This window comes from Microcaecilia unicolor, chromosome 11 (assembly GCF_901765095.1).
Source record: "Microcaecilia unicolor chromosome 11, aMicUni1.1, whole genome shotgun sequence".
NCBI lineage: Eukaryota > Metazoa > Chordata > Amphibia > Gymnophiona > Siphonopidae > Microcaecilia > Microcaecilia unicolor.
In genome coordinates this window covers 131,213,192-131,240,992 of record NC_044041.1, presented here as the reverse complement: position 1 = coordinate 131,240,992, position 27,801 = coordinate 131,213,192, and the positions used below count along the sequence as shown (strand labels likewise).

Below are 27,801 nucleotides of genomic sequence, written 5' to 3'. Positions count from 1 at the left end.
CAGCCCAAGGGCTCACGTTTGCTCCGCGGGCTCTGAACCTGGGAACCTGAAAATATCTTAGACAAATGGCTGTTCACATTCAATCTGAAGTGCAGCCCCTGCTTTGCCACCTGAGGAACACTGCCACCTGCAGGACATCATGTGCCATCTCTGTCCAGGTTGTACATTTACTATGTGATTGGGGTTAGCTGGCTGAAGCCTAACTTAGGGCCCTTTTACAAAGGTACATAAGCGCCTATACGTGTCCAATGCATGTCAAATTGGCAGTACCACCTGGCTGTAACAAAAGAGAGGGAACAAAGTACAAACTAAAGTCCAAACAAAAAAAACAGCACCACGGGCCTTTAAAAATGGAACACAGTTCTTTAATGAATGAGCCTTGACAAATGTATGTGTATATATGTATGTGTGTGTGTGTATATGTGTGTATATGTACACATATACATATAGTGACAAAATGTTGTCTTTTTAAAATTAAGATCAATTAATGCCACTAGATATTATAGTTTTGGTTTTTTATATTTGAAGATGTATATATTTATTCATTTCTGTGCTGATTTGAATGTTTTTGAAGGTTTATGATATTATCAGTGTAATGTTTGAAATTTATTGTATATTTTAAAATGTTTTAAAAAATTATTTTTGACCTGTTAAAGCTTTTATGAATATGAAATTTAGTTATAGCCAGTATTATATAATATGACCTTTTTATAAAATATATTATAAATAATTAAAATAAGCGTTTTAAACATATAATATTAATATATGAAAACTTTTTTGTCCAAAAGTAAGGAATAATATATTGTAGAGGAATATATTCGAGTTATTCCCCAAGTTTTCCACGTCATCACTGTGGTGAGTTACCATTTTTGTTTTGATTAATTATCCATTTATTTTTAAATTACTATATAATAATATATGAGAATGTTAAAATATTAAATGCAATGTTAAAATATTAAATGCTTTAGGTGTTTATATAGGCTTATATATGTATGCTTGATGAGTCTAAATATTAATCTTTGGTTTTACTCATATTTTAAAAAATTTTTTAAAATATATTATTTCTATGTTTTGTATTCTATGTAGACCCCTGACGCAGGTGCTAGTCACCGAAACACGGCCCGTGTCGGGTCTTTTTGTCAAGGCTCATTCATTAAAGAACTGTGTTCCATTTTTAAAGGCCCGTGGTGCTGTTTTTTTGTTTAGTACCACCTGGCTACCATGTGTCCTGGGTGGTAATTCCATTTTTGATGCTCGTCCAAAACAGGCAGTAGAAAATATTTTAAATTTTCTACCATGTGGCGTTTACCCAGCAGTAATCGGTAGTTTAAGTGCGCTGGCTGCTTATTGCCTGGTTAGCGTGTGAGACCTTATTGTAAGTCAATTGGTGGCGGTAAGGTCTCAGCCCAAAAATGGATGCGCGCTGCTTTTAATTTGCCGCATGTCCATTTTCTGGCACAAAAAAATGCCTTTTTTCCAGGCATGCTGAGCAAATGGACCTCTCCATGTCCAAAACACGTGCCTACACCAGCACAGGCCACTTTTAGGCACACCTTAGTAAAAGGCCCCCTTAGGGATTTATGTACCTTTTCTCTGAGCTATTTCATGATAAAATCATCTTTGTCATTATTCTTGCCTTTCATGTTGTTCTTGTTGCTATATAAATAAGCAATTTAGTTTTATAATATATTTTGGGTGTTGTGCCAGTATTTGTTAGTATATCTTGGGCATGAGGACTCGGATTCTAGATAATTTATTTTCCAACAGTGCACTGTCTAATGCTAAAGGGCTGCTGTTTCATATTTTTCCATAATTCATACTGAGTCACATTCCCCAATTTATACCCAAAAAGGGTGTGATCTGTATATGCCCTACAGTTCTACAATTCAGAGACTGGCTAATGATAACTTCCTTGCCAAACTGCACTACAGCCTACATACATGGAGCCAGATCTGCAGGAAATTCCCCTGTCAACTTGGCTGCCATATCTAGGCAGCTGGTAACAACATCTGCACATTGTTTATTGAAACAATGATTTCTTGGTCAAGCTGACCCTCTGGAATGATGCAAAATGGACAATGGAGTGACTCTTCAAATCATAACATCTGAAACAAGACTGTTGTGATAAACATTTCATCCAAGAACTGATATAAGAAGCCTCCTGGAAAATAAGAGGTCACCTGGAGAGGTTATCCGACGATCTGCTGATGCATGGTCAGATGACAACTGAACTCCCAGATCTGAGCTATCGTGACAGAGATATCTCCAGCTTGTTAAACCATGGCATCTTCCCCCGAGATGGACCCTCAGTACACCAGTCAGCTGCACCTACATCAGGTCCTGACAGAAAGCAGCACAACAGCTCCTGCCAGCCCTCATCAGAGGGCAGATCCCACCCTGGCCAGGTTGTTACTGTTTTTGTAGTGCTGGGGATGATAGTTGGCCTAAGCATTTACTGGGCCTAGTGTACAGGATGTGCATGCACTTTCAGCTCCCTGATAGAAACTAATTGCTTTTCTCTATGTAATTTAACGTGTATATTATTTTTCCAATGATATTAATTTTATGTGCTGTCAAATAAGTAAAAAAAAAAAATAACTGAGCCTTGTGTCCATACCTTGCTAGTCTAATTGGGCTTTGAGCTTGGATCCATAAGGGAACATGATATTTGTTCTACATTCCAGAATGCCAAATCATAATTATACTAAGAGTTCTTGCTCCCAAATTGTGCTCTCCTCTGACCAGAGGTGAGGTAACTGCATTAGCTCCACTACAATATGGTCTACAACCACTGGACTAGATGAGAGTTATTAAAGAAGAAATTATTACATTATAATGGAGCAAGGATAGAACTTTGGGGTACGCCACACACTAAAAAATTTAGCAGAGAGATTATCATTTACAGAAAATTGGTAAGAAGATTTAAACTACCTTAAAACAGTTGCAAAAAAAAAAAAAAGACCCATGGCTGATAGTCAATGCAAAAGGAGATCATAATTAACCAAGCTGAAAACCGATGAAAGATCTAATGATATGACAACAGTTGACTTTTGATCTGATGTGCATATTTCGTTATTAAAGGTAGCTCGAAAAGTTTTTGTGATGTGCACTGTCCTGAAACCAGTTTGTCTAGGATGAAGGGCTGGTTTTCTCAGAGAATGTGGTTAGTTGTCTTAATACTTCTTTTTCCAGAAGTTTAGAGAACAGTGGTAAGTTGGAGATAGCTCGGTAGTTTGAGGGTTCAGATGAGTCCAAGTTGATTTTTTTAAAATAATGGTATTACTACCACATTTCCAAACGTCGGGTACAACTCTAAACTGGAGGCTGTGTTGAATAAGGAATAAAATTAAAGGCATGAAGATCAAACAAAAATGTTTCACTAAGTGTGGGGGCCAAGGATCAAGGGGAGAGGAAGGTACATTTAAACAATAAAAATTCTGTAATAAATCTTGGAGCAGAGGAATTTTGAATGAACACTATTGACTAGTGAAAGAACAGGTAGATGCAGTCCTTTGCCTGTGACAGGTAATTTTATTCTGCCATGTTGAGGCTAATGCATCAGAAGAAGGTATTGAATCCTTCATAGGGGGTATTGAGTTTTAAGATGGTGAGATCTTGTCAAGTATTTGAAAAAGTTTTTGTGGTTTATTGGAGCATATTTTATAACTTTGGGGGAATGTATCTTGATGTTTCTCTTTATATATATATATATATATATATTTAGGAGGAGAGCTGCAACCGTTGAGGAGTATGGAGATATTAGATTTAAGGGAGAAGGGACCTTGCTGAGTGTGGAAAGGTCCATGCATGGCCTGGAGAAGCCAAAAGACTTCTCTTGAGTTGAGGAAAAGCTTCAACATGATGGATCAATTTGTTAGATCACATCATCATCTAGTGTGCATGCATTTTCCATGCTTATTTGTGGAAAAAGATTTGTACAATTAAATTCTTACAGTAAACTTAGTAAGATACAAGCATGGTTTACATAAAGTAACATAGTAGATGACGGCAGAAAAAGACCTAACTATAAATTACCCTCCAATATTTGTATCAATCATCACCTCATTCCTGTTAAGTCCTGAGGTAATATATACTCGGATACAAAATTTGACAATTTATTTATTTTCTTACATTTGTACCCCACACTTTCCCACTCATAGCAGGTTCAATGCAGCTTACATATTATATACAGGTACTTATTTGTACCTGGGGCAATGGAGGGTTAAGTGACTTGCCCAGCGTCACAAGGAGCTGCCTGTGCCTGCAGTGGGAATTGAACCCAGTTCCCCAGGACCAAAGTCCACTACTCTAACCACTAGCCTACTCCTCCACTCCATGCATCCATGGGTAAAAATGATGGTGCATAATATGTTTTTTTGTTGATTCACTGGTTAAATAATAATAATAAAAAAAAGATATGATTTCTACTTAGCTGTTCAATGATATTACCACTGGCAGACCACTGTAAGTTTTTGTAAATATAAATAGTATACCAAGTGCAGCCTTAAAAAAAAACAGCACACATTTCAAGAGTATAGGATTGCTCCAGCTGCCGGAAGAGGCCCACTTTAGCTGGTGGGGCACGGGGATCACTACCAGGTCAGCAAGGTGGTGAGGAACTGACGACGGCATGAAAGATCAGGAGCCATAAACTCATCTACTCTCCTGCCTTTGAGTGTGGTAGAATCTTGGAGAAGTGCAGCCGCCATCCAATCCGCATCTTAAAAGGAGGCTATGAGAAGTTCTCTGCTATCATTACTTTAATACAAAGAAGATTCTTCTTGGATGCCTCAAGCTTGTTTTTTTTTTTTGTTTTTGTTACATTTGTACCCCGCGCTTTCCCACTCATGGCAGGCTCAATGCGGCTTACATGGGGAAATGTTCCACTGTCTAGCAGCTTGAGAGAAGCCATGGACTCGCTGACGATGTCACTTTCTATCCAAATTTAGACACCAGATTCTGAGGCATTTCTACTGAGCCACTACCCGGTTGTGCTCCGAACTTGAATGATTTCTGTGTATTCATCTTACCTGCAATTTGTTCCACCATATAGCAGCTCAGGAGAAATCAGGCGTTCACTGGTGATGTTACTTTTCACTCAAACTTAAAGACACCAACTTCTGAAGCGTCATGATGAAGTGTTAGCCAAAAGGCATGACATGCCCCTTTGTATAACCTTCGTGTGGTCCAGTGCAGCCACACTATCTATTATAGGGCTGCAATTCATGAGTTTAATAAGTTAGTTCTGTATTTCTGATTTTTAAGATTTATAAAGCAGCATTGCAGTTTTAATCTGTTAATTAAAATCTAGCAATTTAAACTATTTTTAAAATGTACTGGCTTTTAGTCTGGTGTATATGTCTCGGACGTGGGTTGGAGGATGGATATGGGACAGCTGATATTGATCTACAGACTGATTCTTTAATTCCAGCAATTTGTAATCAGGCTAGGAGACCTAAGCAATACTTTAGTATGCCAAGAAATGTAGATCACTGTATAGACTGTATGGATGTTCTTCCTCAGGTTCCACAGGTATCAGTAATAGATATAATTCTAAAATGAAAAGCTGAAGGGAAAAAGTTGTTGAATATTTAATTACTATCCTACTAATGATTGTAATTGATAATACAGGTTTAAAGGATTATACACCTATACAATACTCTTACTTCAATGTTAGATCAGTTTGTAACAAAATTCTATAATTAGTGATTTGATAAGAAATTATCATCAAGTGGTCTATCTTTTATTGTAGAAATTTGGCTTACAGACCCAGACTTTCCATTAATGTTAAACATCTGTCTTCCAGGTTATAAGATCATTAATTGCCCTAGATTAGATAAAAGGAGAGGAGGACTTGTGCTTATCCAGAGATTTTTTTTTTTTCAATTAATGGACACAAGGATGTTCTAAGGATTAGAAGTAATGGCTTGCCAATGTTTAGATTCAACAGTCCCTGGTAGTTTTTGGATATTTTAATTACAGGCCCCCAGGCAGTTGTCTCAGATTTGTTGTACTTTGAGATTAGTTTTTGCTATGTAAAGCCTTTTACAGCTTTAGTTATGTTGGGGGATCTAAATTTACATTTAAAGATGACTTACAACATGCTTGTACTCGCCAATTTATTCAATTTCTGAATTCTCTAAATGTGTACTTATGTTCACTCACTGTTTTGCATACTCTTAACTTTCTTGCTTATTCCTCTCAAATCTAAAAATATTTTCGTAGATCTGAATTGGGAACCAGCCCCTTGGTCGGACTATATTCTTCTTTATTTTTATTTCAAAATTTCCAAACTTTAAATTAAACCATTTACAAAAAACATAATTAGCTATCAGGGTCAAGATAAAATTGATATATTTAAGTTTTGGTCACAAGGAGAAATTTGGATTTTTTGATAGCCAGTCCAACCTCTATGCTCAAAAGATGGATTCATTCTGTCTCTGCCAAATTAGAACTAGCACCACTAAAAGATAAAAGGAAGGTTAAGGAGAAATCTTTCCCTTGGTATACTGCTGGTTTAAGAGACCTTAAGAGGAAGTGTAGGAGATTAGAAAGGAGGTAAAGAAAAGAGGAATCAATATTAATGAGCTGGAGGTATTTGATAAATAAATATAAATGGCTACAAATGAAGCAAAAAATCTTTATTATGACCAAATTAAAAGAACTTATGAAAATTCATCAGTTACATTTTAGGATGTTTTCATCCTTGACAAATTTGGCTTCTGAGACTTTACATCCCACAGCAGAGGATCTGGCTATATTTTTTTCAATCTAAAGTGAACAAGATTATGCATGCTTTCATTTTGATCAACCCAATCAATACAATAACTGACATAATCTTTACCCCTATTCTAAAATCATTAGGGCAGTGGTTCCCAAACCTGGTCCTGGAAGCACCTCAACCAGTTAGGTTTTCAACATATCCACAATAAATATTCATGAGATTTGCATGCAGTGGAGGCAGTGCATGTAAATCTCTCTCATGAATATTCATTGTGAATATCCTGAAAACCTGACTTACTGGGGTGGCTTCAGGACCAGGTCTGGGAACCACTGAATTAGCAGCAGACCTGACTATAATTGATAACTATAAACTGTTGCTACCATTCCTTGGTTAGCTAAACGATTGGAATTTGCAGTTTCTGAACAATTGGATTACCTCATGACTGTATGCATTTTACACAGCATGACTTTAGACCATATCCCAGCACTGAATCATTAACATCAGAAATTAGGAGCTGCCTAAGTCAGGGTAGACAATCAATACTGCTCCAATTTGATATGTCAGCGGCCTTTGATGCAATTGATCATTCTTTGCTACAATACAGGCTTAGCTCTTTTGGCTTAGGTGGGAGTGTGCTGAATTGGTTTTCAGAATTTTTGAGTAAAAAAGTACTGTGTACAAAGGAAAGATTCCATTTCCACCAAATGGTCTGCACACGATTCTCCATTATCACCATAATTGTTTAATGTCTTTATGAGCTCTTTGGGTGAAATGATAGTATGTATGGTAGTTTTGTTCTATTATATGCCAATGACATTTTTATTTGAATCCTGTGTTGGACAGTTTCTTCATACTCATCAAAGTTTTGAAATGCAGTATTTAGCTGGTAGATAATTGGACTTTTAACAAGTTTTTGAAATTAAATAACCAAAAAAACTAAAATAGTAGGGTTTCGTGAATATGATCAATTGTATGTTAACAAATTAACTTTGATCTCGGGTGAGGCTCTATATATTGAGAGAACAACTAAAGTCTTGGACATAATCTTGGATAAAAAACTTACGTTATAAATACACATCAATGATTTGCTTAAGAGGATGTTTTTTTAAGTTCCGCCAACTATGAGCTATAAGATCTTTGTTAAGTTCTGCCAGGTTCAGAACTACAGCACAAGCAATTCTACTACCTCAATTAGATTACTGGGAATGCTCTCTACAGTAGTATTGCTGTTAAGTTTCGCCGCAACTGCAGCCCCTTCAAAATATCATAGATTGATTTTTGGGATTGGGAGATATGACAGGGCTTTCCATTGCTGAGAAACCTTCATTGACTGCCTGTGGAACAACACATTACATTTAAAATTGTTACATTTATTTTTAAATCTCAGATTACGTTCAATTGGTCTCGATTGAATTTTTCAAGTATTTGTGTCAATTTTCATTTTAAATCAACCTTAAGACTAGGATATCCTGCAATGAAGAACATTCAAAATCAATGCTAGAGAATTCTTTTCTTTCCAGGGTGCAAAGGCTTGGAACAATAGCATCATTCAGATTAGGCAAATTCATCTTCCCCAGTGATTTCTCTCTCTTGGTGCTTGAACACAAGGCATTAAAACTGGAATAACTTTATTGAACAAGCACTTGATTCTTTGCTCCTATACGTTCTTTCACTTACCGTCAGCGTCAGTTGGCACCCTATCCCTCAGCTACGTTTACTCAAACGAAGAGTAAGACATGCAGAGCATCTTTGGTGCAAGCACAAAATCATTGAGGCCAGTAGCCAATGTACCATAAAGTTTCATTATTTCAATTACTGTTTAAAACAGGCTAAACATGTCTTTTTTTCCATCATAGATAAATACTACTCTTAATAGCTTGTGGAGTCTATTCCAAGTAGTTGCTCAGCTTTGTCATTCTAATTTTAGAACCCATGCAACTGGCACCCCCTTCCCCTGATTCGTTGGTTCAATTTTTTGTTTCTAAAACACAACTGCTTTAGACATTTCTAGGCAGATCTGTTTGCTGCTATCAATCATCACAGATCCTGACAAGCTAGTCACAGAGTGCTTTTCACCTGTGACTTGTTTCACTCAAAATTTCTTTATCTTCTATATGGCCTACAACCTGTTCTTTAGATCCCTATCCCTCTGCATGGCTGAACTCTTGAGTTTTTGCTCTATATCTTGTAAATCACAGTTTGAGTTGGGTGTTGTACCGTCTTTTTGGAAAAAGGCAATAGTTCATCCTCTCCTGAAGAAACATACTCTGAACTCCACTATTCTGCTATCGTCCTGTTTCCAACCTTTGCTTCCTTGCAAAACTTATTGAAAAGGTTATCTTTCTCAACTACTACCACACACTGAACAGTCCTCAATACTTCACCCACAGCAAATCAGCTTTCAGCAACATAATAGCACCAAGACAGCTGCTACTTCACTTCCCAGCGACTTCCATTCTATTCTAGAGGTGAAATTTGTCTCGTCTCCAATGACCTATCTGCTGCTTTTGATCTAGTAGACCACATTCTTCTTTTACACAGGTTGTCGTCTATAGGTCTATCTGAGTCAGTTCTTTCACTGTTTTCCTCTTTTCTCAAAAGTTGCTCCTTCTCTGTTTCTCTCTGGGAAAAGCTCATCTTCTTATGCAGTCACCTGTGGTGTTCCCCAAGGTTCTACCTTATCTCTACTTCCGTTTAATAAGTATTTTAATCCTCTACCAAACTTTATTCAGTCAATTAATATTCAATTTTACTTCTATGTGGATGATATTTTTGCTTGTTTTTCCTACTTCACCATTGAACATCCATCTCCATCATTTACATAATTGCCTACAGTCACTTGCACACTGGATGCTGGAACACAAATTAGTGCTCAACCTGGACAAAACTGGTGTATGTAGTACTTCCGAACCTTTGCCACCTCCTACATCGCCGCTTCTACTTTTTCATCTTCAAATAATCCCCTCTCAATCATTTCATTACCCAGGTGTTATGACTGACTGTGTCCTGTCTTTTAAAGAACAGGGCACAGAAGTGGTGGAAAAGGGTTTCACATCTCTTTGCCGCATTACGTTCCTGAGGAGTATTCTTGCTTTTCTAGTACTGTATACCCTTACTCATGCAATCTTGAGATTGAATTATTTTATCTATGCAGGCTTACCATTGTTTCAGATTAAAAGGCTCCAAACCTTGCAGAACTCAGCAGCTAGATTGCTTTTAAAGGCCTGCAAATCCGATCACATCACCCTGCTACTTGTACATTTACACTGGCTCCCAGTTTCTTTCTGCATATCTTAAAATTCTTTGTCTTACCTGCAAACCATATTATATGGCTGCACCACAATATCTATTTGTGTTAACAATACCTTATATCCACACCCGTGCTTTAAAATCTCTTGATGCACATTGATTAGTACTGCCAAATCATAGGCAGGCCCACTATGAATGCACCCCGACACTCTGTTTTTTTTTTTTTCTTGGCCCCAAAATTGTGGAATGACCTGCCACCAGTGATCTGTGGTGAGTCCTCATATAACAAGTCTAAAAAGTTTTTTTAAAAACCTGTTTAAAAATATATATATTTTTTTGGCATTGCAAATGGAACAATGGTGGGTAGCTAGGCACTCCCTAGCTGGGGTGGTTGGTTGCACAAATGCAGTTTGTCTTTGATCTTGTATGAGTGTTTTTACTTTCATCACTATAGTTCATTTCCAAAGCTTTCTTTTTTAGAATGTAAACTGCTGTGATCTGTTTGCCAGTCCAGGCGGTATATCAAGATTTTAATAAACAATCTTACTTCCTTTTTTTTGGAAAGCATTAAAAACAGATCTTTTCTCCAAGTGGATTAATAATTGATTTTTTTTTAATAATGCTTGATTATTGTTATCTCTTCTGTTCATAAAAGATTTCTTGATTGCATTCCACCTTGATCTGTTAAGGAAACAGGCGGATTATAAGTCATAGAATAGACTAGAATAGGTGTTAATACAATAGATCGTATTATTCCTCAACCGATACAATTGCACTTGTTACCCACAAAACACCATATCCAGAGCTATTGCTCCTTGTTTTTTAAGACTTTAAAACAATTGCATCAGATTTGCAAACATTACTGCAATAATAGCGTTTAGATTGTACAGTGTGTTCAAATTATCAGTAGAGGTTGAATCCTTCCTCTTTACATTTTGCTTGGCATGCTTCCACATTTTCAGTCACAAGTGCACAAAGTTGGAATAATTTGCCTTTATATTTAAGAGCTAAACAGGATTTATTACATTTTAGGAAAAACACTGACAGAACATCTGTTTACCCTGATTTATTCTAATGACAGTTGAAATGTAAAATTAATTGTGCTATTTGTATTGCTTTAACTCTGCATGGTTGTTTGTTTTAAACATATGTCATTTATTTTGTTTTACAAATTTTGTTTTTTAAATATTTTTTATAACTTGCTTAGAAGCAATGAGATGGCAGGTTCTAAACAAATAAATAAAAGTAAATTTAGATAAAACTTCTCCCACACTTTAATCAGACTAAGCAAACTTACCATGTTGCTCCCATTCTTTAAAACCCCTCACGTTGTGCAGCCTAATTTCAGCAGTAAAACGTTAAACGTCCACCATCATTGACTTGTGAATCTTAAATGCAACATAGCTGTGCTTCCATCAGATGCAGGAAGAGGTGCCCGCTGCCTGCCTCCTTGGGAGAAAAGTAGAGGAGTTTCAGGGGCTCAGAATAAGAAATGTGTGTGCCAGATCTATTGGGCACTATCAGAAAGGGCAGTAGTCCAGCAGTTGAAAGAAGAAAACCACATTTCACAAGACGTTTCTTTAATTGCAGTCATGCCCATAGGTGACATATCCTACCCTATATGTAGCTAGTCTGGGCTTTCAGTTGCTGTTGGTACCACTGGCTTGCTTGGAATGCAGGACAGATTCATCAGGAACTAAAGCCCCTGTAAAATGCTGGCATTTTGATGGTGCCTGCTCTAAGCAACTCCACTGCTCCTACCACTTGCCCCTCTTGCTCCAGTCCTTGGGGGTGAAATGCATGCATTTCGAGTCAATCCTTAGAATCCTCTTGAGCATGGCTCTCTCGTGGCCCTCCACGATATCCTCTGATAGGGTCAAGATGTACTGCCCCTGTAAATTGGAACAAACCCAATCAATCAGCGAGAGACAGACGGAGTGTGTGTGTATCCAAAGTAAATTAAAAAAAATCCCTAGCACAGTTTTATCTACCAAAGGAGCCTGAAACCATGACTCTGACCGCTTAACTCCTCCCTACCCTCACCTTGTAGTAATTGATCAGATTGAGATACTGCAGGGTTGAGATAACATCTTCTTTTTTGACACTGGTAATTTCACTGATTTCACTGGAAAGGAAAGAAGTGGAAGTGTTAGTGAAATAAAAGTACCAAGATCTAGAACAGACCCACAGGCTTACACCAAGGTACAGACTACACAGCAGATCCCCCACATTCTTCCTTCCAGCAGTCTGTGAAATATAAGTAAAGAGAGAACTGCTTGCCCCATCACCCTCCTTCCAACAATAGCAGTAATGGATGTGCTGTGGCCTGACAGATCACAGCACACGAAAGAGACTGGTGCAGGGGTGGATTCTGTATATATGGAGAGATCACAAGAGTCAGGGACACTCAGCATTGCTGTTTCAATGTAGACGTTTAGGGCCTCATTTGTTGTTGATCTACAACAGCTTTGTGGTGAGGCTGAGTATTCACTGCAAGGGAAGGAGAAATTATGTCTTACCTGATAATTGTCTTTCCTTTAGTCCTGCCAGACCAGTACAGACCATTGGGTTATGTCCATTGACTAGCAGATAGAGACAGAAAAAAAAGAAAAGTAGTTCCATGCAATTTGCCGTTTAAGAGTATCATGAAGCCTGCATTGTTCACTATTTCAACTAGTTACACAGTGGTGCTCATAAGTAGTTCAGCTGCCAATTAGGAATAGTTGAGACTAAGTAACCAACGTATACATACATGGCTCAATATGGTAGCCATGCTCCACTGACATAGCAGATATTCTGCAAGGACAGCAGGCCATTAATTCTCACATGTGGGAGACATCATCTACGGTGCAAAACACTTTTTTAGGGTACCATCCCTTTAAGAGCTCGTGGCAGCGCTCCCACCACGCATGAGTAAGTGCCTTCCCATCCATCAGTATAGTAATATAGCTATACAAGACAACTCTAAGGAGAGGTATGTGAGAATTAACGGCCTGCTGTCTTTGAAGAATACCTGCCATAGGTAAATATCTTCGCTTTCTCCAAGGACAAGAAGGCCAGTTCATTCTCACATGTGGAAATCCGTAGATATCAGGCTCACTGAAAACAGGAGGACAATAGGAACTTGCAATGGTGAGTTCAAAATGTAAATTAACCTGAAACTATATACAAACTGTGTGAGAGTGCAGAATGAAACAGAACAAAACAGACCTAGGAGGGTGGAGTTGGATTCTAGAGCCCAAACATATTCCAGTATCTCACTCAAGGCAACAGAAAGATGTGAATGTCTGGACTGAAGACCACGTTGCAGCCTTACAAATTTCTTCTATAGAGGTTATTACAAGTGGGCTACTGACACTGCTGTGGTTCTCACATTAGCAGCCTTGGCATGACCCTCAAGAGTTAACCTAGCCTGGGCATAAGTAAAAGAAATGCAATCTGCGAGCCAACTGGAAATTGTGCGTTTCCCAATGATGACCCCCCCATCCTGTTGGGATCAAAAGAAACAAAACGCTGGGTGGACTGTCTGTAGAGCCCAGTCTGCTCCAGGTAAAAGGCCAGTGCTTGCTTGTAGACCAAGGTGTGCAGTGTGCTTTTGTAGGATGGGTGTGCAGCATGGGAAAGGATGTAGGAAGAACGATAAGACTGATTCAGATGGAACTCAACCTTAGGCAAGACCTTAGGGTGCGTGCAAAGAACTACTCTGTTATGATGAAATTATGTGTAATGTGGATCTACTACTAAGGCCTTAAGCTCACTGACCCTGCAAGCTGAAGTAACAGCCATCAAAAATAAGACCTTCCTGTTCAAGTACTTCAGTGAACAGGACTCTAGTGGCTCAAAAAGAGCTTTCATCAGTTGGGTGAGGACGACATTGAAGTTCCATGACTTTGTCAAAAGCAAATCTCTCATGAAGTGAACAACTAGAGGCTATCCAGAGATGGGATTACCCTCTACACGGTGATGGTAAGCAATAACTGTACTGAGGTGAACCCTTAAGGAGTTGGTTTTAAGACAAGACTTGGAGAGATGCATAAGATATTCAAGCAGGATCTGTGTAGGGCAAGAAAGAGGAACTAAGGTCTTTCCCTCACACCAGTCAGCAAACCTCCTCCATTTGAAAGAATAACACCTCTTAGTGTAATCTTCCTGGAAGCCAGGAAGACCCTGGAGGCATCCTCTGGAAGATGCAAGGAAGCAAATTCTACGCTCTCAACATAATGGCTGTGAGGGCCAGAGACTGGCGGTGAAATGTAGAAAAGATCCCTTGTTATAGTTATGAGGGTCAGAAAACACTCCAATTTTCAAGGTTCTTTGGAGGATAACGCCAGAGGAAAAGGGAACCAGATTTGCATGGGCCAATACGAAGAGATCATGATTCCCCGGTCTTGCTTGAGTTTCTGCAAAGTCTTCACCATGAGAGGGATGGGGAGATGTGCATACAGAAGGCTGTTCCCCCAATGGAGAAGGAATGCATCTGATGCTAGTCTGTCATGTGCCCTGAGTCTGGAACAGTACTGAGGAACTTTGTGATTGTATGGAGTGGCAAAGAGATTCACTGAAGGGGTGCTACAAACTCATAAAATCTTGCGGGCAATGCCCATGCTGAGTGACCACTTGTGCGGTTGCATTACCCTACACCTTGAGTATTGTGTTCAATTCTGGTCGCCGCATCTCAAGAAAGATATAGTGGAACTGGAAAAGGTGCAGCGAAGGGCGACTAAAATGATAGCGGGGATGGGACGACTTCCCTATGAAGAAAGACTAAGGAGGCTAGGGCTTTTCAGCTTGGAGAAGAGATGGCTGAGGGGAGACATGATAGAGGTATATAAAATAATGAGTGGAGTGGAACAGGTGGATGTGAAGTGTCTGTTCACGCTTTCCAAAAATACTAGGACTAGGGGGCATGCGATGAAACTACAGTGTAGTTAGTAAATTTAAAACAAATCGGAGAAAATGTTTCTTCACCCAAAGCATAATTAAACTCTGGAATTCGTTGCCGGAGAACGTGGTGAAGGCGGTTAGCTTGGCAGAGTTTAAAAAGGGGTTAGACAGTTTCCTAAAGGACGAGTCCATAAAACGCTACTAAATGGACTTGGGAAAAATCCACAATTCCAGGAATAACATGTATAGAATGTTTGTACGTTTGGGAAGCTCACCAGGTGCCCTTGGCCTGGATTGGCTGCTGTCGTGGACAGGATGCTGGGCTCGATGGACCCTTGGTCTTTTCCCAGTGTGGCATTACTTATGTACTCAGTCTGTTGGCCAGGCTGTTTAAATTGCCCGCCAGGTATGTGGCTCTGAGAACTATCTTGTTCTGGCCAGCCCATTGCCACAACTGGATGGCCTCCTGAACAGAGGGTGTGATCTGGTATCCCTATGCTTGTTGGTGTAATACATTGCAACCTGATTGTCCATTTGAATGAGCACAATTTGGTTGAACAGCCAATCTCTGAAAGCCTTTAGAGCGTTCCAGATTGCACGGAGCTCCAGAAGGTTGATATGCAGATCTGTCTCCTGAGCTAACCAGGCACTTAGAGTGTGAAGCCCATCTGGGATGCCTCCATCGTCAACAGTATCTGGGGCTGAGAAATTTGGAATAGAATGGAAGTCCCATGGTCAAATTGGTTCAAACCAGAGAAGGAATAGAACCAACTTCGGTGTCACCTGGATGTCATCTGCTAGGTTCCCATTGGGAAGCTGTGGTCCACTGAGCAGTTCTCATGTGAAGATGTGCCAAGGGAGTGACATGCCATGTGGCCTAGCAACTTCAAAACATCGGCCAAGTTGTGATCTGTTGGCTGGCTCAAATCTAAGTGGCAAGTGCCACTAGAGCTTCCACCCTCGGCATAGGCAAAAAGGCTTGCACTTGCTGCATGTCCAACAGGACTCCAATTAATTCTAATTTTTGAACCAGAAGCAGATTGGACTTGGGGTAGTTTAAAATGAACCCTAGTAGCTCTAGCACCTGAATAGTTCTCTGCATGGACTCCTGAGAACAGTTACTTCAATGTGCTCTTCAACAGCCAATTGTCCAGATAGGGAAACACATGGTCTCAAAGTCTGCATAGTGACACTGTTACTACCACTAGACATTTGGTGAAAACGCTGGAAGCTGATGCGAGGCCAAATGGCAGCATGTGCTACTGAAAATGATGTGTTCCCAGCCAAATCTGAGATACCTCCTGTGGCCTGGAATTATTGGGATAAGTGTGTAGGCATCCTTTAAGTCCAGAGAGCATAGACAATCTTGAGCCTGAATCACTGGGAGAAGGGTGCTCAGGGAAGCCATCCTGAACTCTTCTTTGACCAGGAATTTGTTCAGGGTCTTTAGGTCTTCTTTGGCACAAGGAAGTACTTGGAATAGAATCCCTTCCCTTGGTGGAATGAGCTCAACCGCATGGGCCTTTAAAAAAGCAGCGAGTTCCTCTGCAAGTACATCCTTGTGAAAAGAGCTGAAGTAAGACGCTCAGAGAGGGAAATTTGGTGGTCTCTGACACCAATGTAAGGCGTAACCAAGATAGACTATTTGAAGAACCCATCGGTCGGAGGTTACAAGGGGCCACTTTTCTTGAAAAAAAACTCCAGGCGGGAGAGAGGCTGAGTTTTTTTTCAAGAAAAGTGGCCCCTTTTTCTGCCAGCACCTACTATGTTAAATGGATTGAAGCAAGTAGAGAATTCCGTAGGGAAGGGGCCTGCCAGAAGAAGGAGCAGGAGAGTGTAGTCAAGGTGGGACTCTTTAAAAGGGGCATTTCTGGGACGGCTGTCATTAAGCGAACAGAGGACTCTAGGAGGAGTGTACGAAACAAGAGAGGAAGAAAGGTTAAGACAGGAGGCATGCATAGATAACCTTATGAGCTAAGATTAGGATTTTAGATGTCAAAAGAGATTGGTAACCAGTGTAACTGAATAAACAGGGTTGTGATATGGTCAAACCTAGAGGCATGTAGGAGGATCTGAGCAGCAGTATTTTGGATTGTTTGGAGATGACGTTTAGCATATTGTGGTAGTCCTGTGTAGATGGTACTGTAATAGTTAAGGTGAGAAATCAAGAATGCATAAAGGACCATCTTTTGTGAGGAGGCATATAAATAGGTTTTGACGGCCTTGAATTGCCATAGAGTGGAGTGAAGAAACAGGCCTAAGCAAGGGAGGCAATTTGGAATGTAAAAGAGTTCCTGGTCTAGTGTAATACCTAAGTATCTGAAATGGAACACCAGAGAAACAGAGCACTGGGGAAAGAAGGTGAGGAAGAAGAGCTAGCTATCCAAAAGGTGACAGTTTTGGTATGGCTGAGAACAAGGCAGTTGTCAGATAGTCATGATTCAATCGAAACCAGGGCCGAGTTAATAGTAGGAGTCTCAAAAAACAGAAGGTGGTCACTGGCATACAGCACACTAAAAAGGGTAGGTCTTTTCATTTTTGTTATTAACTTTGCCATGGATTATTGTAACTTTTTTTTTTGTTTGTTTTGTGTTATACTTGAAAAACCTTAATAAAAATATGAAAAAAAAAAAAAAGAAAAGAAAAGATAAAAAGGGTTGGTAACCAAGATTTTGAATCAAAAGCACTAGGGGGGGCTAAAGAAAATATTGAAAAGAAGGGGGCCAGGATAGAGCCCTGGGGGACACCACAACCTAAGGGATAGGATTTGGAAGATAGGTGCGTCAGGGAGATGTGTAAAGAGCAGTTGGGAAGGAATGTGGTAAGCCGAAAAAGAACAGTACTAGAAATGCCAGTGGAATGTAGCCTAGAAAGCAGTAAATCATGATCAACTAAGTCAAATGCTGCAGTTAGATCGAGAGAAACTAAGAACAATTTTTCTGGAATCAAGAGTCTTGTGAAGGTCACTGAGGAAAGCCATCAGAATTGTTTCGCAGCTATGACCTTGGTGGAAGCTAGACTGTCGAGGGTACAGCTTGGCCAGCTGGTAAAGAATTGCAGACTTCTCCGGTGGGAGAGAATCCACCAAATCAGTCATACTGCGCACCAGGTTCCACAAGCAGAGGCTCATGTAGAGCTGATATGGGATATGAACATTAAGGCCTGATATATTTTCTACCCAAATGAGTCCAGAGTTTGAGCTTCTCTGTCTGGGGGCACCAAAGCAAAGTCTCTGGAACTTCTGGCCCATTTGAGCGTGAATTCCACCACCAGGGAATGATGAGGCAACTGTGGCTTATCAAACTCAGGGGAATTCTGGATCCGATACATGGCAGAGGGGACTCCCAGTTTTTCACCTGAAGATCTTGTGAAGTGGGATGGTCACTTTCTGTCCCCAAATGAATGGGGTTAGCAGCCGCTATCTCCTTCACAAAAGCTGGAAAGGAGAGACTCTCAGGTGGAGACTTTTGCCTCTCCTCTGATGGGAAGGAGTCTGATGCAATGCCAGAATCCTCCTCCGTGGATATTCAGACACTCAAAAGTGGTCCATATCGTCAGCTAAGAATTCGTGGGAGGGTTGAGACCCAGCCTGCCTAGGGTAGGAGGAACAAATTCCTTGCCTGGAACAGTGTCGAGATGCAGGCTCCACTCTCAGCTCTGGCGAAGCTTCCTCCATTGATGTCGAGGGGGTACCTGTATGAGCGGCTGTGGACCTGTTTGATGCATACCCACTTCCAGTGTCAGACATGGGCCTAACAGCCATGGAGACTGATGCACCCAATGCCAGTGCAAGCGCTGACACCGATGTTGTCGTCGTCATCGTTGATTTTGACCTGGCTCCAAACATTTTCTCTTTCGGAGCCTCTCTGGATGTCTGCGTTCTTTTTTGCATGCACAAACAAAAAACAGTTAGTAGAGTTATGGTCTGGCCCCAAACACTGAATTCAACAGGAATGAGTGTCAGCCTCAGAGATGGTCCAACTGCACCGAGTACAGCACTTGAAGCCACTGGGAACCTTTGATGATATGGAAGGGAAAATGGCCATGGCCAAATCAAACGACTCTATGGTGATATAAAAAGAGGCAAATCGCTCAGAAAATAAAAGGGGAAAAAATTCCCGGCCGACACTCAGGCTTAAGAGGGCCTTGTAAGCCCGAGAAACATAAAGAAAACTTAAAACAGGGAAAACAAACTAACATCTTTAAGGGAAAGAAGGAAAAATTTCCTGCAGAGGAAAAGGATCAATTAGGGCAAAAAAATACCTGCAGGGAAGGCACAAAAGCTCACAGAGAAAAAGCCATGCACTCAGATGCTGTGCTGAGTCACAATCAACACGTTCTCTCCTTACCACGGATGAAAAGAGACTGATGGTCCCACGCTGGCACTGTGTGCGCTGCTATGAGCTCTTAAAGGGACAGTACACTAAAAAAGCGTTCCCCACCGGGTGTCGTGGTTGAAGTCACCTACGTATGAGAATAAACTGGCCTGCTTGTCTTCAGAGAAACAGGTATTTCACAGGGTCAGGAGGTATGTGAGACATAACTGACTGAAGAAGTTTCAAAAGACAGATCAGATCTGCCAAGAAAGAGACTAAGAAATTTAATCAGGGTGGGCTTCTTCACTGGATTGGGCCTAAAGGAAAGGATATTATCATATCAGACACAATTTCTCCTTCCTTAAAGTCCTACCAGACTAGTCCAGACCATTGAGATGTGACAAAGCAGTGTCCCTGTAGGGTAGGCCAAGAAGAAGACAACAAACTAAACTCCAACTAGTGCATCAAAGACAAAGCAAAGCACTGGTACTGGTCTGGATCGTAATAGACCTTGATGGAGGAAGAATGTATTTGATAATTAGAGAGACCCAACCAAAACATCCAAGTAGGGGACCTTCAGTCTGAAGAAAAATCTCCTCAGAGGAAATAATGCCAAAGAGCTATCTGTAGCACACAGTAATTCTACGGAACTATAGCATCCAACAGAACTGGTCAAGAGTCGTAGGGACCTGAAGTCAAAGAAAAGATAGCGTGGCGAGCCTGTGCTATGCAGGAGACTGGAATAGGAAAACGCCCTTGGTGAACTCAGACAGCATGCTAGTGAGCTTGACAGCATAGGCAAGGCAACCAGCTGGTCACAAACACTAGGTCAAAGGGCTGAATGTTGAAGGAGCCAAAATGAGATTGAGTGGAACCTTCTAGCTCCTAGACTTCTGCAATAATCCGCATAGAGGAAGAAAGGAGAAGGCTCTGTCTAACAGCAAGCTCCAACATATGGAGAAAATGCAGAACGCAGAATATAGCCTACAGGTGACCACCATGAGATCTGAAAAGATGTAGGCTCAAAAAATGAAATCGTGGCCTGAGGTACTGTTGCACCCAAGTGACCAGAGTAGAAGCTCCGAATAAGTGTTTAGCACAACCGTGCCAATAAAGATGGCCCAAGTTGTTGAGATGGAGATGGCCAACTAGCAGCCCTGAGCTGAGAAAGTAGGTAACAGATGCGCACCCTACCATTGTCTGGTACAGTTGAACTCTAAGCTGGCCAGTACAAGTGTTAAAACTCCTGTGTCCTGGAACTGAATAACACAGACTGGCACTGCAACTTTTGGCTGTGTAGCCAAGCCACCTAGTTGCCAACTGCTACTTGTGGAAGTGTGCTACCCAGGAAGGTGCCATATCTGAGACAGATAGCTGGGAACTGCACTCTACGTACCAAATAGCAAGGTGCCTTGCATATGAACCATAAAGGCAGATGTCCTAGCTGCAATGAAATAAGCTGAATCCTGGTTCTGGTTAAATTCCAAGCTGGCCACCGGCAAAGCCATATGCACTGCAGCAGACTACCAATACTGCCACGCTATATCAGCATCTACTGTAGTAGTTATAGTCAAGGTCTGGCTGCCATGCACCTGCCACATAGTTTGCTACTGACACATATGTGACAGAGAATTTTCTGCTATTGCAGCTGCATCAACAATGGTTGGTAACCACCATGAAAGACAAAAAGAAATTCTGTCCTCGTGCATCGCCACTGTAGCAGATTACTAGTGGCCACTATAGCCATGTCACAAATGTTCCTGTTGATGCAGCTGAGAACAACTGGATTGTTTCTGCATGGGAACCATGGAGCCTGTGTCTGCCCAAGTTGAATTCCACCCGCAGACACCACTGACAACCATGAAGCTGGATGCTAATGGTGAGGCAGAGCTCCCTGTTGAGACCACCTCACAGCTATGCCAAATTGCTGTTGATGCTAACACATACCATAAAAGTGGCTGCTGATGCCAGACGTCTCTGATGCTGAAGCTGTGCCATGGAAGCGGCTGTTTAAGAACCGAGATAAAAGTGACTGCCGCATTTGAAGACAGGACATGCAAGTGACAAAGGATCTGAAGCAATACTACCCTGGGGGCTGCTAATGCCACAGCTGCGCCATGGGCTGCTGATGCCACAGTTGCGCACCACAGATGCAGCCTCAGAGGTTGCAGAAGCATGGCAGTGACTGTAGAAGGTATAGCAACACTATGAAAGCAACTGCTGTTATAGAGAAAATACCATATAGCTGCACACTGGGGCTGAAGCAATGCCATGCCGAAGACGTGTGGAAATGAATGCTTGGCACGGAGCTGATGCTTTGCAAGGCCATCATCACTGAAGTGCAGCAAACTGATCCCATGGCACTGGCATCAGTTGTAGAGGGATATCCTCGCCGAAAGCTGCCATTACAACTGATTCATACAGATGGCTTACGCTGAAGCGGTTGCTGCTAGATGAGAGCCATGCACCTGAGGACAGCTGCAGGTCCCTGCAGCCGGGTACTGCCACAGCCGCCCCAAGAAGCTGGATTCTGTTGCCACTACTTGGCCAAGACAGCAGGCTAATGCTGGAGAAGCTGTATCCTATATAAGGGAGGTGCTGAGGAATCTATGTTATGTAAGCAGTTGGTGCTGCTGAAGCTGCTCTGTATTGGCGGCTAGTGCTGCTACATCTGTGCCATAAAAAGGGCTGATGCTGACGAAGCTATACCCTGCTGGTGAGTAATGCTGCTGAAATTACTATGCCCAGAGGACTGGCAGTGGATAAACTGTGTCCTGCAAATATCAAATGCCACTGACATCGTGCCACACAGGATGCTGGTGTCTCAGAAGCTTTGCTATGCTAGTGACTCATGCAATTGCAGAGGATCAGTGTTTCTCAGGCTTTGGCACCCAGAAGGCCAGTGTAGATAGTGATGTGGGGATGAAAATTTGTCCCCATTCCCTCCTACAACCAAAGATTCTTCCCAGTCTTGGCCGCAGTTAAGCAGACTTTCTAATTCCATCTCCTCACTGTCCCCGCATTCTCCATCCCCATCCCCTCACCATCCTTGCAGTCTTAATTTTCTTTTCCGCATCTCCCCACTCAAAGCTTTGAAAATTGACCCCAGTATAGTTAAAATAATCCATAATACTGCATTAGGGGCTTATAGCCCATTTAGTTATGTTGAAACAAATGAGAGATCTGTAATAACAAAATATTTTTATTATTTTGACTTATAAAACCACTTGTCCTTGACACACGCTCAAAACAGAATAATCCATTTGTGTATCTAAAATGTAAACTTCTACAAAACAGATGAAGTAAAGATATGATTCCAAGTGCCCCAATGAAAGGAGAGTTTAATTTTACTTCCATTTAATTACAATATATTTCATCTTTATAACACCAGGCTTCAAAAAGCAAATTACAATTCAGATGAATTTATCAGGAAACAGGGTATCTTCACTTAAATTTGGCCACATATTACTGTATTCTATAGACCAATGTAGAAAAATGAGCACAAAATGCAGAGTTATTACTGCTGTTTCTACCAGCTACAATAAGTTTTAAGCTGTTTTAGTAATATTGAATTTTATTTCATGCTATATATCTAGACATGGGAAGCTTTCAAATAAATAAAAAAGCTGTCAAAAAAGCAACAAAACAAACATTATCATCCTCTACCTGTATGCCCCAATGTTTCTGCTTACAAAAGGACATACAGGATTAAAGGAGCACAATGACAGCCAGGCTCTACAGGCATGCAGAAGGCAGGGGCAATTTCACAAATCAAGAATAGCAAATCTACTGGACTAGATGGTATTCATCCCAGAGTACTGATAGAATTGAAAAATGAACTGGTGGAACTATTGTTAGTAATATGTAATTTAGCTTTAAAATCAAGTGTGGTACCAGAAAATTGGAGGGTAGCCCATGTAACGCCGATATTTAAAAGGCTCCAGAGGGTATCTGGGAAATTATAGACCGGTGAGGTGAGCCTGATGTCAGTGTCAGGCAAAATGGTAGAGACTATTATAAAGAACAAAATTACAGAGCATATTCAAAAGCATGGATTAATGAGGCAAAGCCAACACGGATTTAAGTTAAGGGAAATCTTGCCTCACCAATCTATTACATTTCTTTGAAGGGGTGAACAAACATGTGGATAAAGGCGAGCCAATTGATACTGTGTATCTGGATTTTCAAAAGACGTTTGACAAAGTACCTCATTGAAAGACTCCAGAAGAAATTGGAGAGTCATGGGATAGGAGGTAGTGTCCTATTGTGGATTAAAATCTGGTTAAAGGATAGAAAACAGAGAGTAAGGTTAACAGAGAAGGGTAGATAATGGGGTTCCCCAGGGGTCTGTGCTGGGACCGCTGCTTTTTAACATTTATAAACAATCTAGAGATGGGAGTAACTAGTAATCTGCTGACAACACAAAGTTCTTAAATCACGAGAGGATTGTGAAAAATTACAAGAGGACCTTATGAGACTGGGCGTCTAAATGTGAGCAAGTGCAAAGTGCTGCATGTGGGAAAGAGGAACCCGAACTATAGCTACGTAATGCAAGGTTCCATGTTAGGAGTCACTGACCAAGAAAGGGATCTATCTCAGCTTCGTTGTTGATGATACGTTGAAACCCTCTGCTCAGTGTGATGCGGTGGCTAAGAAAGCAAATAGAATGTTAGGTATTATTAAGAAAGGAATGGAAAACAAAAGTGAGGACGTTATAATTTATTTATTTGCTACATTTCTACCCCACATTTTCCCACCTCTTTGCAGGCTCAATGTGGCTTACATTATGTTGCAAAAGGTATAATCATAAACAGAGTAAGAGGTTTGGTCTAATTTAACATATTACTGTGTAAGAAATTAGGTAGATAGGTCTGTAGAATGATTTACATAACACAAAATAAAAACAGGTAAGATATAATGACCAATAGTGATAATATGATTAACATAAACAGAGTAAGATGATTATGACTTTGTATCGCTCCATGGTGCAATTGCACCTCGCATATTGTGTTCAATTCTGGTCACCGCATCTCAAAAAGATATAGTGGAATTAGAAAAGGTACAGAGAAGGGCGACAAAACTGATAAAGGGGATGGGACGACTTCCCTATGAGGAAAGGCTGAAGCATCTAGGGCTCTTCAGCTTGGAGAAAAGACGACTGAGGGAAGATATGATAGAGGTCTATAAAATTATGAATGGAGTGGAACGGGTAGACATGAATCGTTTGCTTACTCTTTCCAAAAATACTAGGACTAGGGGGCATGCGATGAAGCTACAAAGTAGTAAATTTAATACGAAACAGAGAAAATGTTTATTCACTCAACGTGTAATTAAACTCTGAAATTCGTTGCCAGAGAATGTGGTAAAGGCGGTTAGCTTAGCAGGATTTAAAAAAGGTCTGGACAGCTTCCTAAAGGAAAAGTCCATAGACCATTATTAAATTGACATGGGGAAAATCCACTGCTATTTCTGCCATAAGCAGCATAACATTTTCGGGATCTTGCTAGGTATTTGTGACCTGGATTGGCCACTGTTGGAAACAGGATGCTGGGCTTGATGGACCTTTATTATTATTATTATTAACATTTGTATAGCGCTACCAGATGCACGCAGCGCTGAACACCTGACATAGACAGTCCCTGCTCAATAGAGCTTACAATCTAAAAGTAATACAGAAAGACAAGACAATTAAGGGCGATGCCAATTAAGATAATTAAGACAATTAAGTCAATTAAGAGAATTAAGTCAATTAAGACAAGACAATTAAGGGCGAGGGAAGTACTGGGTGAGAAGGAACAAGGGGAGGCAAATGAGTAGTAGCTAGGAGACAAAAGCAGTGGTGAAAAGGTGGGTTTTCAGCATAGATTTAAAAACAGGTAGAGATGGAGCTAGACATACAGGCTCAGGAAGTCTATTCTCTTCGTAGTCATTGTAAGCCGCTTTGGGACTGTGTTCCGTGGCAAAAGGCGGGGTATACATGATCTAAAAATAAATAAATAATAAATAAATATTCCAGGAATAAGGTTCCGCGAGGGAAAGGAACGAAGTCTGGAGTTAGCAGTGAAAGAGAAGGGGGACGACAAGAGAGATTTGTCCAGTGAGCAGAGTTCACGGGGAGGAATGTAGGGAGAGATGAGAGTGGAGAGGTAATGGGGAGCTGCAGAATGGATGCATTTAAAGGTCAGAAAGAGAAGTTTGAGTTGTATGCGGAAGCGGACAGGGAGCCAGTGAAGTGACTTGAGGAGTGGGCTAGTGTGGGTATAACGATTTTGGCAGAAAATAAGTCGTGCTGCAGAATTTTGGACAGACTGGAGAGGAGAGAGATGGCTGAGAGGAAGACCAGTGAGAAGTCTGTCCCAGTCTGGCAATACTTATGCACTTATGTCATATAGCTGCAACTTGCAGTACAAATATCTTTGCTGTTATCATAAGCAAAATGAAGGCATATAGTGCAGCACTGAATCTATATTACAGCATTGCAAATAACAAAGCAAGCTCTGGAGCAGTGACAAACACGTTGACTATAACCCCCCTTTCACAGACCCCTCGAAAACTCCCCAAACCCCAACCCAACTCCCCTTAGATCCCCCCAATCTCTTCCTAACAAAAGAATGCAAACAAAACCTCCTTGTATAAACTGCTCAAGTCTGCTCACGCCATCTCCTGGCTCAATCTAACCTCCTTGAGTAGCCTCTTTGGGGCAGGAAAGAAGCCCACTCTTTCCTGCTTGCTGCCCGCCGTCTGCTACTTCTTTAAAATGGCTACCGAGACTTCAAATGGCAGCCTTGGTGAAACTTCTGCTTGAAGTCTTAGTGCCATTTTGAAAGGTGGCCCATACTGGGCACAGCAGTGGCAGGAAAGAGTGGGTTTCTTTCCTACCCCAAAGAAGCCATTAGACCACCAGGGCGAGGTTAAGGTAGCCTCCGGGGAAGCAGGGTGGGGTGGGGCCAGATCTTTATTCCCATTACCGCGGGGATAAAGTAATGGTGGTCCCCGCTTCCGCAGTACTACCACATAATGTCTTACTGTACCCGCAGAAGTACTGCATAATTTAAAAAAAAATTCCCCCTACCATGTCACTCTCTAGGCTGGTACCACTTGAGGCATGCTGTGCTGTGCAACAGGTGGTCCTGCTTGCTGCTGACATGCCATGTAGATGGCACACACCATGGCCTCTGATTAAAGCCGGCGCGTGCTTCTCAGCCATAATGTAGCACAGGCAGTGAAGCTGCCCTAAGGGGCTATGTTCTGCCAGAGCTGCCTCATGCCCTTTAATGTATAGGCCCACTTCAGCTGGCTGTGGAACCATGCTATTAACCTAGGCGCTACCAATGTGACATACAGCCAGTTTTCAGTGAAATACAGAATGAGCTATACAGAATTAGCTAAACAGAACTGAACCTCGAGGTTCGAAAGAAGCTGTGCGGCACATCATGCACTCAAATCCAGGAGGCCGGTAAGAACATCAATTGTTATTGTAATATATAGATGAAGTCAAGGCAGAGATGAGCTACTGGAATGAAAAGAAAATTCCCCTGCTCAGCCCTCTGACACTCACAGATACAAATACAAGCCAATAAGAGCTTGCTAGTGTCCTAGTACTAAAATACTGTAGACAGCCCAATTCAAAGCACCTCCACGATGTACCAACAAAAGAATCCTGCACAGCAGGCAATAGCATGAAACATGTCCTCCATTTGTGGCACGGAAAAATAGGCAGGAAGAGAACCCCAAACTGAACCAATGGCTGCCTTTAGCAAAGGGCATACCGAAACACTCTGAAAGAAGCTGAAGAAACACAGTTCCCAAGGAACTTACTGAAGCCCCAACATCACGACGCCGACTTGTTGTTATGCAGCTGAAGGTCAAATATGAGCACTGCTACCCAGTTATGGTACCACTACCAACAGCAAACTGGGACCCCTAAGGGAACTTTTCTAAACTGACTCATGCAGAGCAGGGGAAAGCATGAGACCAACTGCAATTAAGCAGCATTGCGGTGATATGGAACACAGGTGGCCAACCGCCTGTAATCACACTCTCAAGGAATTTCCTGCTGACAAAAAAGTGATAGCATCTGAAGAAATAGATGCTGCTGTAACAGCAAAAAGACAACAATGAAAACAGAAAAAAGTGCCCAATAATCAAAGCAAAGATAGTCCGCTTTTTCATGACCCTTATGGGGCAAGACATAACTGAGAAACTACCTCAGAGAAGAGAGAAACTACAAATTACTTACCCATAGGAGAAGATACCTCATGAATTACTGGAAAAGTATAATAAAGAATTTCTTGCCAATAAACAGGTCAGTCTCATAGAAAGGCAGTTCCATCTTCAATAATGAATCTGCAGCACTAAGACTGGGGTGGGGGGGGGGGGGGGGGGTGGGGAGACTCAGGACCACAAAGTGTCATCCAGTTCCAGATATGTCTTTAGGCTTAATTCAAAAGGGAGCCAAATCTGTTCAGCAACAAAACCTCCAGCTCTACTGACACCCAGACTAGCAGGGACAAGAGCTATATGAGAGCACCAAGGAAATGTTGCACGGTCCATCAACCATCCGCTTTGGGACAGAGAAAATACTGTACAATATCCTTAAGGGGTAAATCACAAGGAACTACTTTTCTT

At 41.2% G+C, this 27,801-nt stretch overlaps 1 protein-coding gene across 1 annotated transcript in view; it reads right to left on the bottom strand.

Moving 5' to 3' along the window:
- Positions 1 to 11,558: 11,558 nt before the first annotated feature.
- KAT5 (lysine acetyltransferase 5) overlaps positions 11,559 to 27,801 on the bottom strand; it is a 319,317-nt gene continuing 303,074 nt past the window's right edge. Inside the window, exons 12-13 of the mRNA XM_030220227.1 lie at positions 12,017 to 12,098; positions 11,559 to 11,865 (exon numbers count right to left, since the gene is read on the bottom strand). Coding sequence (XP_030076087.1) covers positions 11,731 to 11,865; positions 12,017 to 12,098 — 217 coding nt within the window. The 3' untranslated portion in view covers positions 11,559 to 11,730. The remainder of the gene's footprint in view (positions 11,866 to 12,016; positions 12,099 to 27,801) is intronic.